Source organism: Myxine glutinosa, chromosome 14 (assembly GCF_964187855.1).
Source record: "Myxine glutinosa chromosome 14, kmMyxGlut1.1, whole genome shotgun sequence".
Classification (NCBI taxonomy): Eukaryota; Metazoa; Chordata; class Myxini; order Myxiniformes; family Myxinidae; genus Myxine; species Myxine glutinosa.
In genome coordinates this window covers 52,870,272-52,889,341 of record NC_136274.1, presented here as the reverse complement: position 1 = coordinate 52,889,341, position 19,070 = coordinate 52,870,272, and the positions used below count along the sequence as shown (strand labels likewise).

At 43.4% G+C, this 19,070-nt stretch overlaps 1 protein-coding gene across 1 annotated transcript in view; it reads right to left on the bottom strand.

Moving 5' to 3' along the window:
* Positions 1–18,440, bottom strand: part of LOC137439776 (uncharacterized) — a 43,502-nt gene extending 25,062 nt beyond the window's left edge. The window contains exons 1-3 of the mRNA XM_068135867.2: positions 18,285–18,440; positions 17,016–17,552; positions 14,915–15,033 (exon numbers count right to left, since the gene is read on the bottom strand). Coding sequence (XP_067991968.2) covers positions 14,915–15,033; positions 17,016–17,550 — 654 coding nt within the window. The 5' untranslated portion in view covers positions 17,551–17,552; positions 18,285–18,440. The remainder of the gene's footprint in view (positions 1–14,914; positions 15,034–17,015; positions 17,553–18,284) is intronic.
* Positions 18,441–19,070: the final 630 nt, after the last annotated feature.

The window sequence follows — 19,070 nt, the reverse complement described above, 5'->3', positions numbered from 1 at the left end:
TCCCCATGATAAGCTACAGGTCAAGTTCGAACTTCACGACGTTTCGATCATTTTTAACAAAGTTATGGCACTTTGAACTTTGGTAATTCTGATAATTCTGATGATCCTTAGCTCTGCCATTTTAAGTTTTAATTTCCTTTAAAAACTAATTTCTCTGCAATAAATAGGACCGATTGGGATAAAATTTTCACCATATGATGGACTCTGTCTGTAGAATATTTTAATGGTAATTATGACGTCACAGGTCACGTGGTTCGGCCGTCATATTGTTTTTCGTGAAAACACGAAAACCCCTTTTTCTCTGCAATGGCCGAGGCCAAACTTTGCAGGCAAAATCGCATACCCATGACGAACAAAAAAGTCAGCGAGCATGACGTCATGCGTCACACAGTTTCAGAGTTATGACGTTTTTAAGCATGAACCTTTAAAACCGAGCTCCTCCCTCATTTTTGATCCTATCGAGGGGAAACTTCACAGATCTGTTCAGCACTAAAATGTCTTTGGAATTTGCGATAGGGCACGTGGTTTGGCAGATATCGTTAATTAAACGAAAATATTTTTTTTAAATGGATATCTCTTGTTTATTCTCGAGTTATCCTCAAGCCGCACTGCGCGTCCTGAGCCTCGGCTCGTGAACGTCAACAGCGCGCGCTTTCGGGAGGGGCGGAGCCAAGCCGAGCAACATATATATATATATATATATATATATATATATATATATATATATATATATATATATATATATATATATATATATATATATATATATATATATATATATATATATATACACACACACATCGATCATTGATCGTGAACTGGAAAATATAATAAATTACTGATGGTTTCAGAGTTATGACGTTTTTAAGCATGAACCTTTAAAACCGAGCCCCTCCCTCATTTTTGATCCAATCGAGGGGAAACTTCACAAATCTGTTCAGCATGTCAGTCTACTAAAACGTCCTTTTGGAATTTGCGATAGGGCACGTGGTTTGGCAGATATCGTTAATTAAACGAAAGTATTTTTAAAAATGGATATCTCTTGAATCGCTAGTACCTCAGACCGTGAGTTAGTAATCTATATATATAAAACACTGTGTGTGTGTGTGTGTGTGTGTGTGTGTGTGTGTGTGTGTGTGTGTGTGTGTGTGTGTGTGTGTGTGTGTGTGTGTGTGTGTGTGTGTGTGTGATGTTACCGATAGACTCCTAAACGGAGAGGCTGACGTGCTTGATATTTGGCATAGACATGGCCATTGAGCCTGGGACGAACATGGCCGAACTCAAAATATTTGACGATCCATATTTTTTATTCATATTTACCTATTTACCGCTATGACGCTATGAAGCTATGAAAAAAAAAAATCGCTATGATGCTATGAACGCTATGAACAACAACCCAAAAAAAAAAAAAAAAAAAAAAAAAAAAACGCTATGAAACACTATGAAAAAAAAAATCACTCGCTTTGCCATGGGGCTCGCTTCACCCCCCCCCCCCGTTCCCCTCCTCTCCCCCCGTTCCCCTCCCCCCCTCCGCCTCCCCCTCCCCTCCCCCGCCCGGCAATGCCGGGTACTTCTGCTAGTAATCTATCTATAATTCCAGTAATCTCTGTCTGTACGTTTGTACGTTTGTCTGTGGCCGCTGTTTCTCGACAACCACGGGTCCGATATACTTTTAACTTGCCAGGTATATTGCTGGGGACCCGAGGATGTGCCTTTTCAAGGTTTCATATTAATCGGACAATTACTTACCGAGCTATGTCCAAAAAACGATTCAACCAATCAGAGAGCAGCAAACGATCGCGTGTGCCGAACGTGGCGGACACACTCTGCCTCGGATGGCACATTTGAGAGCGTATTCATTTATTTCACGTTTGCAAACTATGTTGGCGTTAAACTATGTTTTAATAAAGTTTTAAAACTAATAAAAACGAATTTGCGATTCATTCGCTTTCCTGCGCGTTTGTGCACGCGATGGCGATTGCTTTACCAAACTCCGGAAGCCGTTCGCTTTGGACCAAACCATTGCATGTAAATAGAGGGGGGGGTTCTGTGGTCGTTGCGAATGGACCAAACCATTCATGTAAATAGAGGGGGGGGATTGTCACTGTACTCGCAAGCCGTTCGCCGTTCGCTTTGGCGTTGCGAATGAACCAAACCATTTCATGTAAATAGAGGGGGGGGATATAATTTTAGATAGATATATAGTACGGGCATATATATAGTACGGGCATGCCCTAGTTTATATAATTCACACAGTGCAATACGTGCAGGCCGCTCCACGGAGCGACCTTGCCGGCTTATCAACGAGGCGAGGCGTGACACACACGTGTCTCAGCATACCTCAGATCAAGTTTGAAAACCAGCATCAACCATGCATAAATTTGCATGTTTGATCATTTTTGACAAAGTTATGGCACTTTGAACTTTGGTAGGGGACATGTATTGCAGCGCAATACTCTGAATGCTTGTTTTTCAAGATATTCAGCTCAAGGTTCAGACATACATGGGGGCGGCCATCTTGGATTTTGACGTGGCGACCCAATTTTCAATAGGGTTCTTCCTTATGCCTGGATACACCCACACACCAGATTAGAAGTTGGTACTTCGCTTATTAGTCCCCTACCGGTGTACACCATAGGCGACTGTAGGTTTGCACTCAGTCAGTCCGTCACACAAAGAACAGTTTTCCAGACTTTTTTTTTCTAAACTCTCAATGCTAATGATTTCAAACTCGGTACATGGTTTCCTCATGATAAGTTACAGATCAAGTTCGAACTTCATGACGTTTCGATCATTTTTGACAAAGTTATGGCACCTTGAACTTTGGGAATTTCTCCAACAGTTTTCCAGACTATAATTTGGAGTGTGGTAAGTCATAATACTGTCTTCTATGACAGTGCTACCCAATGCCGGTAGGGGACATGTATTGCAGCGCAATACTCAGAATGCTTGTTTATTTTGTAGTCAAGTGAACTCTAAAGCAACGTAGGCCAAGTGAATATTAAATAACATGGAGTCCTCTTACTCATGATACAAAAGTGAATTTAAAAAAAAAGCTATTTAAAAAAAAGCAAAGTAGGGAGGACAAACTACAGTCTAAAAAAATATCCTAAACAAGATAGGGATGTTGGTTTAGAGAGTAGCTAACAGTATTGCCATCACATAACAATCCCTATATCCCTATATATTAGTTGCGGTCTTCATCCTATCTTGTACGCTTCCCACGCAGTGGTTTGGTGGCGACGAATGACCAGCCATTTGCCTTACCAGCCATTTGGCTTTGCCTTACCATGCAAAGCTGAGTGCCGGCCGATTACCAAATAGTTTTATTTTCTTTTATCATTCCCTTGTTTGTATATGAGTCTGATGGAGACAACTCAAATTAGGAAATAGTTTTTTTTACCTCACATTCATTTCATTTGGTTTACAATTAATTACTTTTAATAAATTAATTATTTGTTGAATTTTACCTTTGTCCTGGTTCGTTTGTTTTTGTGGGTTCGGAATAAACCCGTGTGTTCCTGATCAGATGAGACTTCAAACCTTCCCACGCGCAGGAAAAGCTAATCCCACCAAGTTTGAAATACGTTCGGTCATTCGTCCTTTTGGGGTGTTAACCCCCGGGGACAAGACATTATTATAATATTTGAGTAGATGATGTTCTACTACTGATTCACAAATGTTGTAGTACAAACTTTATAGACGTGCTCACCAGTGGCATACTGAGGGTGTCTGGCATAATTTTTTTTTTTTTAATAACAATTTCACTCCCCCTCACCCCTACCCCACCCCTTGCTTCCACCTCCCTCTCCCAAATCCCCAACCCCAGTAGCCACAGGTAATACTAATAGTAATAGGGCATAGACATAAGGAAACTAGGATCTTTATATTTAAATATCAATTAATTGACCAATGACCACTCCAGTCGATGCAGTATGCCAAAACAAAGATGAAAGGAACACTAAATGTCAGTTCAAATATTTATTCAATTCAGAGTTCGAGTGGATCTCTTGTTCAGGGTGTTCTACACGACGGCATCTGTGATGCGCTGACGTAGCAAATCTGCCGCCGAGAAACCGATGACTAGAGATGGTTATTGATCACGTGGTTCACTTTTGCCTTGACCCGTGACTGGAGGGTCCGTGATCATGTGTCCTGTGTGCGGTGTATAGCACTGGTACCTCGTTATTTTATTTTCATAAATATAACTGAAAAACAAGGCATTTCCCGAGGCATGATATTATTTGATGCCACATTATCACTGACACCGAGGCAAATGTGTCCAGCGGCCCCTCCCCCAAACTGATTGACCGTCAGCCACGCCTACCTCGGTTCGATTCTTTTACAAAGGAATGTAGTTTTGCGTATTTTTTTGTGGAATCCTTTCGAGATATTAAAAGTAGAATACCAAAGGATGTTGCAGGAAGTAAAACTCTGTCGGAAGGTAGCAGAATCATTGCCATTGATAGAGGGAGCTCGGAAATATTCCATCTGAACATTATTATTAACGACAAGATGAATTCCCTGGTTTGACCGATCTCGTTTTTTTTTTTTTTTCTTTGCTTTGCCATGGTCTGGAGAATGAAAAGGGATTCGTGCCTTGACAATAAGCTGAACAGACCAGGTAGGCTCTCATATGTAGCCTAAGTTTTTTTTTTTTTTAAAGAATATACTCCAACTTTAGTTTTGCATGTAGCAGATGGGACACATTTTTTTCACGCCATCCCTACATGGAGTACTAGCGTACTCTCTGAGGATTCTGAAGCGTCATTCGTAATACCCTCATCCACCATCACTGGAAGCGGCGATGCACGGTACATGTTTACGAAGATCATTTGCATTTACATCGCCCAAACTTTGGAACTCCTGGTGAGGGGAGCAATTTAAGTCTCGACAACCTTTACAGTATAACCTGTAGTCTCCTTGGCAAGTCTAGTTGGTTGAGATAGCATAATGATGACGGAATACATCGACAATTTTGACAAGTGGCCATAAGGGCCATGTTATGGGTGCCAAACGGAGGTTTTGGTGGCATTTGGCACGCGGGCCAGCACTTATTTCGAATCCCGATATATATATATATATATATATATATATATATATATATATATATATATATATATATATATATATATATATATCTATATCTATATCTATCTATCTATCTATCTATATATCTATATATATATATATATATATATATCTATCTATATAATTATAAAATTGAAATCTTGCGTGTTTGTGTGTAACATTCGATCGGTCCGGGGGCGTGGCTTACCCCTTTGAGAGAGTAGTAATATCCACCATTTTATTAACTCGCATAGCTTTGAGCCCTGTTTTGTAGGCCCGTGGTGTCTTGCTCTCTCTCTCTCTCAGTTTTATTTCAAATCAAATTCGATATATCATTTCATTTTTCACAGTCGCTAACATAGTTTTAGACTCGGTTGAAAAAAAACGGGAAGAAAATCCGATGAAAGTTTCCGTTTATAGAACGAAATGAATTCTGAAAGGCTTGTATCTTCAAGGCCATTGAGTCTCTCTCACGCCTTTATGTTCAATCTAACTCGCCATATGATTTCATTTTTATCGATGGTTTTATACTCCGTAAAAGAAATAATTGAGAACATTCATGCACACACGGGAAATTGCAGAGATATATTTTAAAAATCGCGCCACGTTGATATACGAAAATACACCGCCTAAAATAACAGGCATACAATATATATCTTCGTTATTTCAACCAACATTATTACCCGGAAGTAAAATGTGTTTCAGGAAATTACCGAGAGATATTTCTTCGATTTTTTTTATTATTTATATGCGCATACACTTTAAATAGGTTTATTTGAAATCTTTAATTTTCACAATGTAATTTATTTGTCATTTGATGATCGGCAAAAATATGTTTCAGGAAATTACCGAGAGATATTTCATCGATTTTTTTTATTATTAACGCTTCCATCTGATTTCATTTTTATCAATGGTTTTAGACTCGGTAAAAGAAATAATTGAGAACATTCACGCACACAAGGGAAATTGCAGAGATATATTTTAAAAATCGCGCCACGTTGATATACGAAAATACACCGCCTAAAATAACAGGCATACAGTATATATCTTCGTTATTTCAACCAACATTATTACCCAGAAGTAAAATATGTTTCAGGAAATTACCGAGAGATATTTCTTCGATTTTTTTTATTATTTATATGCGCATACACTTTAAATAGGTTTATTTGAAATCTTTAATTTTCACAATGTAATTTATTTGTCATTTGATGATCGGCAAAACGATAGCACAAACACAATACTATTTGCAGGAAGAATGTCGTATCAACCCTCCGACGGCGCTATGGACGCGGACAACGAATCACACCTCACGTCTATGGACGCGAATACCAACATCCGCACGAATCAGTCATCAATGATTTTCATTGACGCGCCTGGAGGGCACAGGGAAGACGTTTCTTATTAACCTGATTCTCTCTAAAGTGAGAGCGAGTGGAGAAGTTGCCCCCTGCGGTGGCCTCATCTGGCATAGCTGCTACCCTCAAGCCTGGTGGAAGAACAGCGCATTCAAGGTTCCAAATCCCTCTGACACCGAGGGAAGATGGCGTATGCAACATCGATAAAAATTCCACTATCGCAGACCTCTTTCGAAGTACAAAACTCATCGTGTGGGATGAGTGTCCTATGATCAGGAGAGAGAGTTTCGAGGCTGTGGATCGCACGTTGCGTGATGTATGTGACAAAGACGAGCCTTTTGGAGGGATCTTGACGATATGCTGTGGTGATTTCCATCAACTTCTGCCCGTGGTGAAAAGAGGGTGTGATGCTGACGTTGAGAATGCGTGCATAAAGAAGTCCTACTTATGGCAGAGCTTTGGAATGTTTCACTTGAGAACTAATATGCGACTGACCGACGGAAGTGGGCAGTTTTCAAGATTTTTGCTCGACATCGGCGAGGATAGAATCGAGAAAAATGCGGATGATGAGATAGATTTGCCAGAGGATATACTGCTGACAGCGAGTGGGCTCGATGAGTGCATCGATACCATCTATCCATCATTCGCCAATCCGATGGAGGTTTTATCAGCAAGGTCTATATTAGTGCCCCTCAACGATATGATGCGAAACATCAATTCAAGATGCATCACAAGGTTCCCTGGTGCTAGCAAGGAGTATGCTGCGTTCAACAGTGTGACTGAGGGTACTGATGCGACGCACTTCCCAACGGAATTCCTAGATTCCGTTGAAGTCTCGGGATTGCCGCCGCACAACCTCGAGCTCAAAAAAGGATCCCCTATCATTTTGATGCGGAACTTGGACCCTCCGAAACTTTGCAAAGGGACGCGCATGATTGTTGAGGACATGCTTCGAAATATTATAGTTGCGAGGATCATAAGTTCAACGTTTGAAGGCGAAACTGTAATGCTCCCTCGGATCCGACTAAATCTGTCGGAAGCTGAGGATATCCCTTTGCAGCGCTGCCAGTTCCCCATACAATCCTGCTTCGCAATGACGATCCATAAGGCGCAAGGGCAAACTATGGAGAATGTGCTGGTCTACCTGGAGAAACCTGTCTTCCAGCATGGTCAGCTGTATGTGGCGCTCAGTCGAGGGAAGAGGAAAGAGAACGTGCGAGTTTATGTAAATGGAGGATCGTCGACAAAGAACATCGTCATCAGAAGTGTCCTCTGACAACAAAATCGTGGTAGTCCACGGGTCGCGTGTTTTTTCTACAAAAAAAAAAAAAAAAAAAAACGTGATCGGAGATAAGGGCCGAAATCACGTGTCACAGGTAAGTGATTTAGAACGCTGGAGAGGTGAGCCTTATGGCTTGCTGGCCCAAATAATCTCCCTGATGATGTCCAGCGTTCGCTTTAGTTCTATTCTCATATCTATTCAAACTGATATTGACCCAACGGGTCATGGGTCGTCTAGTATATATATATATATATATATATATATATATATATATATCTATAACCCTAAACAACTTCAGACCCATCTCCAACCTACCCTTTCTGTCAAAAGTTTTGGAACGTGCTGTAGCCACTCAACTCAAACATCATCTCTCTGCCAATAACCTGTATGAAACATTCCAATCCGGATTCCGGTCCAACCACAGTACTGAAACTGCTCTCCTCAAAATCACCAACGACCATCTCCTCTCCTCTGACGCTGGCAACCTCAACATTCTCGTCCTCCTCGACCTCAGCGAGCTTTTGACACCATCGATCACACTATCCTCCTCACCCGACTTGAATCCACCTTTAACGTTACCGGCACTGCCCTCTCTTGGATTAAATCATACCTCTGACAGATGCCAGTTCATCTCCATCAATAACTGCAAATCCCCCACTGCTCCCCTCCCCCAAGGTGTCCCCCAAGGTTCAGTTATTGGCCCCCTCCTCTTCATCCTTTACCTGTCCCCGCTCGGTCACTTAATCCGCCGTCATGGTCTCCAATTCCACTGCTTCGCCGATGACATCCAGCTTTTCATCTCCACCAAGTCCGTCTCCACCGACACCCACTCTATCCTGACAAACTGCATCACTGAAATAAAATCCTGGCTTCAAATCAACTTCCTCAAGCTTAACTGTGATAAATCTGAAATAATCATCATTGGCCCAAAAACGCTCACAAAATCCACCCATAACTTTGCCCTCAACATCGACGGTATCCCAGTATCCACCTCCCCTCACATCCGGAATCTTGGCGTCATCTTTGACCAAACCCTTTCCTTTGACAAATACACTAAACAGATCACAAAGTCAGCCTTCTTTCACCTGAAAAACATTGCCCGTCTCCACTCATCCCTCTCCTCCACGGCTGCAGAAACCCTCATCCACGCCTTCATCACCTCCCGTCTGGACTACTGCAATAGCCTCCTCTATGGTTCACCCTCAAAAATCACCAATAAACTCCAATACATTCAGAACTCCGCTGCCCGTCTACTCACCCATTCCCGGACCCGTGACCACATCACCCCCGTCCTTTACAAGCTTCACTGGCTCCCCATCCCCCAGAGAATCCAGTACAAAATCCTCCTCTTGACATACAAAGCCCTCCATAACCTGGCCCCATCCTACCTGGCTGACCTCTCCAGACACACTCCCACCCGCAACCTCCGCTCTGCTGGTACCAACCTCCTGACCCCCTCCATCCGAACCAAATTCAGATCCTGGGGGGACAGGGCCTTCTCCATCGCTGCTCCCACCCTCTGGAACTCACTACCTCACACCATCAGAGACTCCTCCTCACTCACCACATTCAAAACATCACTAAAGACCCACCTGTTCAACACTGCATTCAACATTCAACCCACAGCATTTAACCCCTGACTATCTCTTCTCCTTCTCCCTCCTTTTGCTTTAAATATTTCCCTATTGATTCTTGTCTTTTTGCAATTGTTGTTTTCATGTATTGTTATGCATTATGTTTGCCACTCTGTCAAAGCGCCTTTGGGCTTCTGGAAAAGCGCTATACAAAATAAATGAATTATTATATTTATATATAGATATATATAGATATATATATATATATATATATATATATATATATATATATATATATATATATATATATATATATATATATATATATATATATATTGTTGCGGATATGAGGACTGTATATTTTTTTTGATTGTGTGAATTATTATTATTGTTTATTCTGCGCCCCCTGCCTCCGGAGCTGTGTAAAGGTGAAAGGGCATCCCATAATTAGTCCACAAGCATACACGTCAGCCAATAATAGAATACCCCTGTTCGATAGTTATATCTTATTCTGTGTTTTAGGGTAAGGCTGTGTCTCCCATTAATTGAAGTACTCCATTGCACCAGTGAAAGAGATAGATTCCCTTCATTCCCATTCCCAAAACCTCCATTCCCCCTTTTCGTCGTTTGGCAATTACCTCCCCTCCAATAACCGCCATTGACCACGAGGCAGGGTCGGAGAATAAAGGCGTGTCTCCACCTCGTCATAGAGGGGAGGAGTGAGCCAGCCCCACTCGACCAACCATGAGCCAGGGGTTTGGCTAGAGAGGGCGGAGGAAGAGCGATCGGGGAGGTTCGCAAAGGTTGAGGGGCGGGGCCTATATAACCCACAGCGCGACGCTCCCCCAAGAGTGGGGAAGAGAGAGGGTCCAAGTAGCAGAGCGGAGTTGTGTGGTTTTGGTCATCAGTGGTTGCGTTGTGGTGGTCAGTGGTTGCGTTGGTTGCGCTGAGTGGTCGGTGGTGAGTGATTGGACCAAGAGAACATCCAAGGAGAGGACATCCCAGAAAGCACAAAGCCTGTTGTAATCCTGGAAGAGCAGCGGCGGCCACAGCAGCAACAACCCCCAACAGCCGCTTGGGGCCTGGACGGCGGTTTTGAGCAGGGCCGCGAAGGAACGGCGGCTGCTAAACGCGCCAATCGTGCTGCACAATACAGCTCCAAGCCATCCTCTCCTTCCAGCCAACTCCTGTCATCATTCCCCGTGTGAGTCTGTCTTTTGTTTGTTCTGTCCCGGGGTTAATTAAGACTGTAGGTAAGCTAGTATTTGCACTGTGTCACCTGCGTCTTATGTGTTGTAAATAAACGTGACTGCTTTCTTTTTGCTTATGTGTGTAAATAGTAAATAAATTTAGTAGTATTTCCAAACCTTTCTTTGCCTTCGTCTTCCTCTTTGCATTCTTCGTTTTAGTCTTTTCCAGATTGGGCAGCTGCGGTGCGATACGGCCAAAGTTCTGGGTGAATCGGGGAACAACTGTTCGGTCGCGGAGCCTTCGCTCGGCAAACAACATCCTAAACCGCGATCAGTAACAATAAATAAATAAATATATATATATATATATATATATATATATATATATATATATATTGTTATGTTGGTGGGGTAGAGTGATATATAGATTCAGTTAGATCTGCATAGGTAGGTGCTCCGATGATCACGGGTAGAAAGAACCACTTCAATGTACATAAGTCAAGGGCCTGTTTAGCCCAGATGTCGGATTAAGCTTGTATATTTGTGGTCATACGAGGATGCCCTTGTGTTAATTAATTGTAGGGATTATGGAATAAGTGACCTTGTTCGTTTGACCTTGGTAATTTACTTTCCTTCGTCCCGTATAGCAATGCACTAGACACGTAGAGCAGGAATCCCACACTTTAATTGTTCCAAATACTAATAAAACAACCGGAAGCCAGTTCCAAGCACAGCCCCCCTAATTACCCCCAACATGAACACACATCGCACAGGCAGGCTGAGAGCCACGCCCAGAAGGACCATGATTGGAGGGTAGTCTGGAGCGATAGGTGGAGAGGAGGAGAAGCGTGTGGAGAGTGGTTGGAGCAGCAGACATTGTGTGGTTCTCCTGGTCTTCTTGCTCTGGATGCGATAGTGGACAGTCGTGTGTCGCCGTCTTTCTTCTTCTTCCCGTGGGTCGGACCGACATCGCTTTGTCTCTTTGTCTTCTGACTGCATCTTGGCCTGGAGGTCAGTGTGGATGGGTGTGCTTGCCCGCTGCAAGAAGAGGCTGTTGATAAACGCTGCGTTCCGAGACCTCACCGGTGTTCGTAAAAAGGCAGAACCCCAAGAACGAAGAGCCGCGGTTTCCGTGTCAAATTCGTGAGGACATTGCACGGCTGAGGAAGCGGGTTAAACGCCCGCTCGTTCGCTTCGCGCGGGAGGCCTTATCGAGGCCTAGTGAACAAGGGCACTTCAAGGCCTTCTTCCCGCCAACACCGAAGCCACGTCCGGAGCTGGACGATCGCTGCGAAGGCACCAGTTGAGCTAAATGCACGATAATCCCACACCATTACTTTGCAGGTTATTTTCTCCTCTCGTGTGTGTTTATACGTCTGCTGCTCCATTTTAGGAACATTTAGGTTTTAGTTTGTCGGCACGCTTTTCCTTATCGGGTTCCGTAAATAAATGCTTTCATTATTTAAGCCTGTACATTTTAAACCCGGGTTTTCGTGCGAGTTATTTTTGCAGGTAGGAAGACCTATGAGGTAAGTGATTTTCAGCATCCTCATCCTCCTCCTTCTCTCCCCCCCCACCCCCTCCACACGTGCATGAACTCCGCCATATTTGATGAACGCCCGGAGTTAAAGCTTGCACGGCTAATCTGTTTCCTGGTAAAGATTTTAATCACCAGAAATGCGACAATATATATATATATATATATATATATATATATATATATATATATATATATATATATATATATATATATATATATATATATATATATATATATACAGTGGAACCTTGACTTACGAGTGCCCCAACTTACGAGTTTTTCGAGATACGAGCCGTCGCTCGGGCGGTTTATTGCTTTGAGATGCGAGCCGAGATCCGAGTTACGAGCTTTCGCCACCCGGTCACGTGGTTATCTTGCCGTTCAAGTACAGTATCTCTGTCGTATAGCGCTGCATTTTAGTTTTCGCATTTCGGTTATTTTGAGTTTACGCCGCCAGGTGGGTTCCGGTCACGTGGTTATCTTGCCGTGCACGTACAGTATCTCTGTCGTATAGCGCTGCATTTTTGTTTTCGCATTTTGGTTATTTTGGAAAATTTCTTAGTTTTAACCATGGGGCCTAAGAAAGTGAGTGGCAAGTGCAGTGCTGAGAAGAAGAAGAGGATGATGAGCTTGGCTATGAAACACGCAATCGTCGAACAACATGAGCGAGGTGTGCGTGTTGTCGACTTGGCGAGGCAGTACGATCGTAGTACTTCTACGATATGTACGATTTTGAAGCAGAAGGAGTCGATAAAGGCTATAACGCCAGCCAAGGGCGTTACGATTATTTCAAAGCTCCGGACCTCTATCCATGAAGACATGGAGAAGTTGTTGTTTATGTGGTTGACGGAGAAGCAGCTCGCAGGAGATACCGTGACCGAGAGCATCATGTGTGAAGGCACAAGACATTTACGGGGATTTGGTGCAGCAGACGGCGGGAACATCAACGGACGAACATCAAAAGTTATCCCCTCCACCTCCGCCAGCATCTTCGTCTGATCTTCAAGGTAAATACACTTAATAAAACCAGTTTATTTCTTTACATTGTCTTTTATTATGTACAGTATATACGAGGTCGTGCTTGTTTATACATTATTTGTTATTTATAAAGTACATTTTTCTTATTTAAAAACACGTAACAAAAAAAATTGGTGTGGTTTTTTGGGGGCTGGAACGGATTAATAGCATTTCAATGCATTTCAATGGGGAAATTTGATTTGAGATACGAGCAATTTGAGTTACGAGCTCGGTCACGGAACGAATTAAACTCGTAAGTCAAGGTTCCACTGTATATATATATATATATATATATATATATATATATATATAAATAAAACGCTCTTTCTAACCACTGACTGACAGACATGTTTGGTACTTTCCTGGTGTCATAAAAGCTGAAATTTCACGTGGTGACGGACACCAAAGCCGTTACACTGGGGGGGGGGGGGGGGGGGGGGAAACAAAAAAAACTAGAGGTTCCAGGGAACCTGAACTCAACTGGTCTATATCAATATGGTTAGAATATGCATAATAGAACCACAAACTATATAGTTTATATGTGCTAAAAATATGACAAAAATTGATTTTTCAATATGGCCGCCTGCCACGCCCATACATGTCCCCTACCAAAGTTCAAAGTGCCTCTATGTTATAAAAGGGGCCGTGTCTGTCTGTTTGTCGTGTTATAACTTGAGAACGGATTAACGGATTTCAACAAATCCAACTACGGTGGATTCGGGTAACTCCCAGGAGTGTTTGTGATCCAATTTTTTTTCATGGGTAGATGAACACGTGTCAAAACTGCAGATGCCATCAAGTGTCGTTGGTTATTCCTGCACAGAGAGCAAGATCTCCCAGGAATCCTTTCTTTTTTCTTCCCCCCATGGATTAGCCATCCTAGCAAAGATTTATATTTTCATCAGCGAAGCAACAGGTATTATATTCTAGTAGCTGTAAAATAAACACGACAATATTAGCCGTAAATCAAAAACAATAATAAACTGGCCATAAATCAAATTTACGTTAAAAAAAGTAAACGTGTACGTAAAAAAAACAAAAATAATAATAACCTAGAATGGCACTCAGTAGAGAGCATATCTCCGCCAGGAACAGTTTATTTTGTATCCCACCGATAGGCCGGATCTGGATTGGGACCTGAACAAAAATCTAATCAGCTTGTTCTTGTCACCTAACCAACTCGTCCACAAAGTTTAGTCGTAACTAGTCCATAACTTTTTTAAATATGTTATATATCGCTTTTCGCCCGATCTCTCAATGGTGAAGATTCACTCGACAATTAAATAATTCTTGTATCCGAATCCATATTCAGATCTTCACCAAAATCGAATCAATTGGTCCTCGTCACATGCCCAACCTGTCCACCAAATTTCGTCCGAATCCGTCCACATCTGAGATATCTTCTTCATAGGCAGACAGACAGGGGTGAAAACAACCTCCATTCACCTTCGGTGGCAGAGGTAAAAACCTCAATCAATATCTAGCATTTTAAAATTTACATTTCTACAACTGTAAACTGAAATAAACATGACAATGTCCATAAATGAAAAGCTTCACATTTCATTAGGAACCTAATGAGGCTCCCACGCCCCTTCATGGTACATATTTGGGGGAATGCTTGCAAATTATAAAAGGCAGGGAAATCCACAGTTGAGAAGTGCATCTGATAAAAAATAAGAAGAAGAAGAATAACTCGGTTGTCAAAAAGTCCACGTTCGAAGAACAAGCGAGAGATTCCAAATGTTAGTCCTTACACAGGTGTATGGTGCGATCAGGTCAGAAATATAGGCAGGACAGCCTAGAAACAACCTGTTTTTATATGCCACCAAAAGGAAAGATCATGACAAAGCAAAGCACCAAATGACAGGTGTGCGAGCAACAAATACCGCAAGCCGACGGTACGTTTGCCTGTTGCGGATGTTCTGCAGGAAAGCCACATCGGTGCTGCTGCTCTCGTAACCACCCAGCTGCGCCAATGCACCAGACACGTCGAGTACCTGGAATCCTTCACCAACACCGCAACTACAGTAAGTGGTGATTTAGTGGCATCGACACGGCATTCCAAGGTTTACTGCAACACATCCGATTTTAATGGAAACTCCGGCCGTTACTATCCAATGGCTCGCACATGCATGCACACTTGTATAATGGAACCTCAATATAGTCCACAAGATTCAATTTCAAAACAAAAATGCTGATACAGACGATCCCCAAAGTTTTGTTGGGATTTGGCAAAATCGATTACAAGCATCATGGTTTGTTGAATAGATCTACTTTGAAGTCTTCTTCACATGCCGTATCCCATTGCTCGGCTGGGTCACCTGCTTGTGGAGCGTCCAACATTACTCTAAATCTTTAGCGAGCCAGATGCCCTGACCTGACTAATGCTAGCGACGACATAAATTTGGACTGTCGGCAGTTACTCAGACTCTTCATCGGAAGATGCCTTGGGACCTTCAACACCCATCAGCAAACCAATCCCAACAGCCAGGGGTTTGGCTTAACGTCCCTTCTGAGAGACAGCGTGCTCAGTAGTGCGAGGTCCTGGCTGAAAAATACCAAGGTGATATTCAGGTGAATAATCAAAACGCAGACAAGATAACACACAGGTAAGCATACCTGTGTGCCATCATATCATATCTAATTTGGAGACACAATCTTGTCAATCTCAAAATACTAGGGCATGCCCGTACTATATATATATCTAAAATTATATCCCCCCCCTCTATTTACATGAAATGGTTTGGTCCAAAGCGAACGGCTTGCGAGTACGGTGACAATCCCCCCCCTCTATTTACATGAAATGGTTTGGTCCAAAGCGAACGGCTTGCGAGTACGGTGACAATCCCCCCCCTCTATTTACATGAAATGGTTTGGTCCAAAGCGAACGGCTTGCGGAGTTTGGTAAAGAAATCGCCATAGCGTGCACAAACGCGCAGGAAAGCGAAAGAATCGCAAATTAGTTTTAATTAGTTTTAAAACATAGTTTAACGGCAACATAGTTTGCCAACGTGAAATAAATGAATACGCTCTCAAATGTGCCGTCCGAGGCAGAGTCTGTTCGCCACGTTCGGCACACGTGATAGCTCGCTGCTCTCTGATTGGTTGAATCGTTTTTTGGACATAGCTCGGTAACTACTTCTCCGATTAATATGAAACCTTGAAAAGGCACATCCTCGGGTCCCCAGCAATATACCTGGCAAGTTTAAAGTATATCGGACCCGTGGTTGTCGAGAAACAGCGGTCACAGACATACAGAGACTAGGGCATTGCCCGTACGTGGGTGCCCGTTCCTTGCCAAAAAAAAAAAAAAACGCTACCCGTACGCTCTACCCCGCCCGTACGCCCGTAAACAAAAAAAACAACGCTCTTCGCTTCCGCCCTTCGCTCTGACTGAATTGGGAGAAATAATGCGCATAAGAAATCGAATTACGTACCGTAATGGCGGTCAGCTCGTAACGCGCTCAGCTCCGCTCGTCTCACATCGGCCACGCCTACGCAACAAAGCGTTCTGTGATTGGCTGCCGGAAGTGAAGTCGTCACTGTCCGGAAGTTCGCAAATCGCAGTTACGATGAATCGTTTTAATTTAATCGCAGTTTGAATTCGTTTTAAAACATAGTTTAACGGCAACATAGTTTTCCAACGTGAAATAAATGAATACGCTGTCAAATGTGCCGTCCGAGGCAGAGTCTGATCGCCACGTTCGGCACACGTGATAGCTCGCTGCTCTCTGATTGGTTGAAGCGTTTTTTGGACATAGCTCGGTAAGTACTTGTCCGATTAATTACAAACCTTGAAAAGGCACATCCTCGGGTCCCCAGCAATATACCTGGCAAGTTTAAAGTATATCGGACCCGTGGTTGTCGAGAAACAGCGGTCACAGACACACAGACACACAGACACACAGAGATTACTGGAATTATAGATAGATTACTGGAATTATAGATAGATGGGCACAATACCTCATATCTGCAAGGTAAACTCACCGTGGAGAGGGATGCTGCTTTTTCGTCGAGTCGAAGCACGTTCTTTACCATCGAGTACCTTAACGCTCGATTCATTAACCTGCTCTGCAATGACTTTGGGAATCTCAGCATTTCCAGAAAGTCCTTCAAACACTGCAGCTTGTGCTGCTGGTGGAGTTCTTTGGAGCTGCCACCCCGTGAGGAAGACATTTCCGCAGTTGTCTTCCTCAGATCGTACGACACTCTGCGGGTTGTGTACCGGCTTGCATCCAGTAGAACTGCTTCCAAACAATTGTGAAGGCGACTTAGGCAACACTCCGAGAATGGGTGACCTTGGGATTTCCAGGCCGGGCTGAAGTACTTCACCATATTGTTGAACTCGACCCTTTGCTTTCTTATTTTTTATTCGGGACATTTGAATGGTATCGCTTTTGTTCTCCTCGTCTTCCATGTCCTCCACCAGCAGCCGTCGTTCCCGAACTTCACCATTGCCCTTCCTGGCAGACTTTATCGGAGGTGTTCGACAAATTTCCCCGCCCATGAACGGCGAATCCATATCTAGGGATGGTAAGAACAGAACAACAACACCGTTAGTTCAAACTATTCGGCAGGATGGTGCAGAGGTGGTGCAATTACCTTGGGTTCCATTCCCGACCAGACTACAACTTTAGACGAGCGTTAAGCTGGGTATCCTATGTGCTAGCATTAGTTGCTGGACCCAAGACCTCAAATACGTAGCATACTCTTCCTTGCGATATATCACCGGCACACTGAACAACGTTCATACATCTGCCAGCTATAGTCGGGCATTACACCTGGCCAACCGGTTCGTGAAAGACTTGGGGAGAAAACTTTCACTGGCCGACCGCACAAGGTAGGAACCATTCCGACTGCTAATGAGCGTGGACAAGACAACACTGAGTTGAGGCAATGTCTCATGCACCTTTTTGGCAAGAACAAATTCTTTTTTCAGGGTGCCGGCGATGACTCACCTACTCTTAGCGAAGGACATCGCCGAACCTTTAAGTTTAACCCGCACCAACTAATGCTCGCAGGTGGGACAACCACGTTAACGTCCATCCGAGGTACGGCTCAGGTCGTTTAAGGTGGAGGCGGGAATCGAACCCAGAAGTAAACAGTCAATGACATTAACATTAACGTTAAGGGAATGCACGACAAGCATTTGGCGACATGAAGAAAAAATAGAAATAATTTGTTCAATGAAGTCGTCAAGGGGCACGGAGTTCAATCAACAAATCAAACCAGGCTCGGTTTAAAAACACGACTAACCTGCACAAAACCTTCGCCGGGTCTCCAACGAATGACCGAGAAACAAACCGATAGACCGCCAGCACCAAAAACCAAGCGGGTATCAGCTATCAGAGCCTCCCTGCGCGACGTTTAAATTCTTTTAACGTCTCCTCTGATTGGTCAGAATTCTTAGCCGCCAACTTCCGCCGGAAGATGCGGCACGTCGATAGAAAGGCAACAGCTGGTGAAGCGAAACTTCTGAGGAATGTTCATTAAATCAGCATTACATTATTAATTTAGATATTTTAAACCGAATAAATGTTTTTATTTTGAAAACTTAGATTGGCGAGTCGTGTGCGGCAGATTCGCGGCCAATATGTCGGCTGAGGAGGACACCGAGCTGAGGGACCTGTTGGTCAGTGCCGGATTAAGCCTCGGCTGGCCCTAAGGCACATTTTTAAATTTTAGAGAATGGCCTGAACAATTTAAATTCGATCTCGGGCTCATGGAAATGGACCCCAGACAAAAGATGACCTGATTCATGAACAAAATATTTAATACAAAAAAAGACAAATATTTAATGTGAAAAGAAACTACTGTGGCGGGCACAAGGGGCAATAATTCCGGCAGCCTCCTGTTCATTATGGACACCTTGTCCGGGCGCCGTTTCCTCTGCGATACAGGAGCGCAGGTAAGCGTCATCCCCGCCTCCACGTCCGACAAGCGAACCGCGGGCCGGGGCCCCGCGTTGCTTGCCGCCAACGGTACACCCATCATCCGCACATTCGGGAAGCGCTGCCTCTCCCTGCGGTTCGGAGGGCAGCG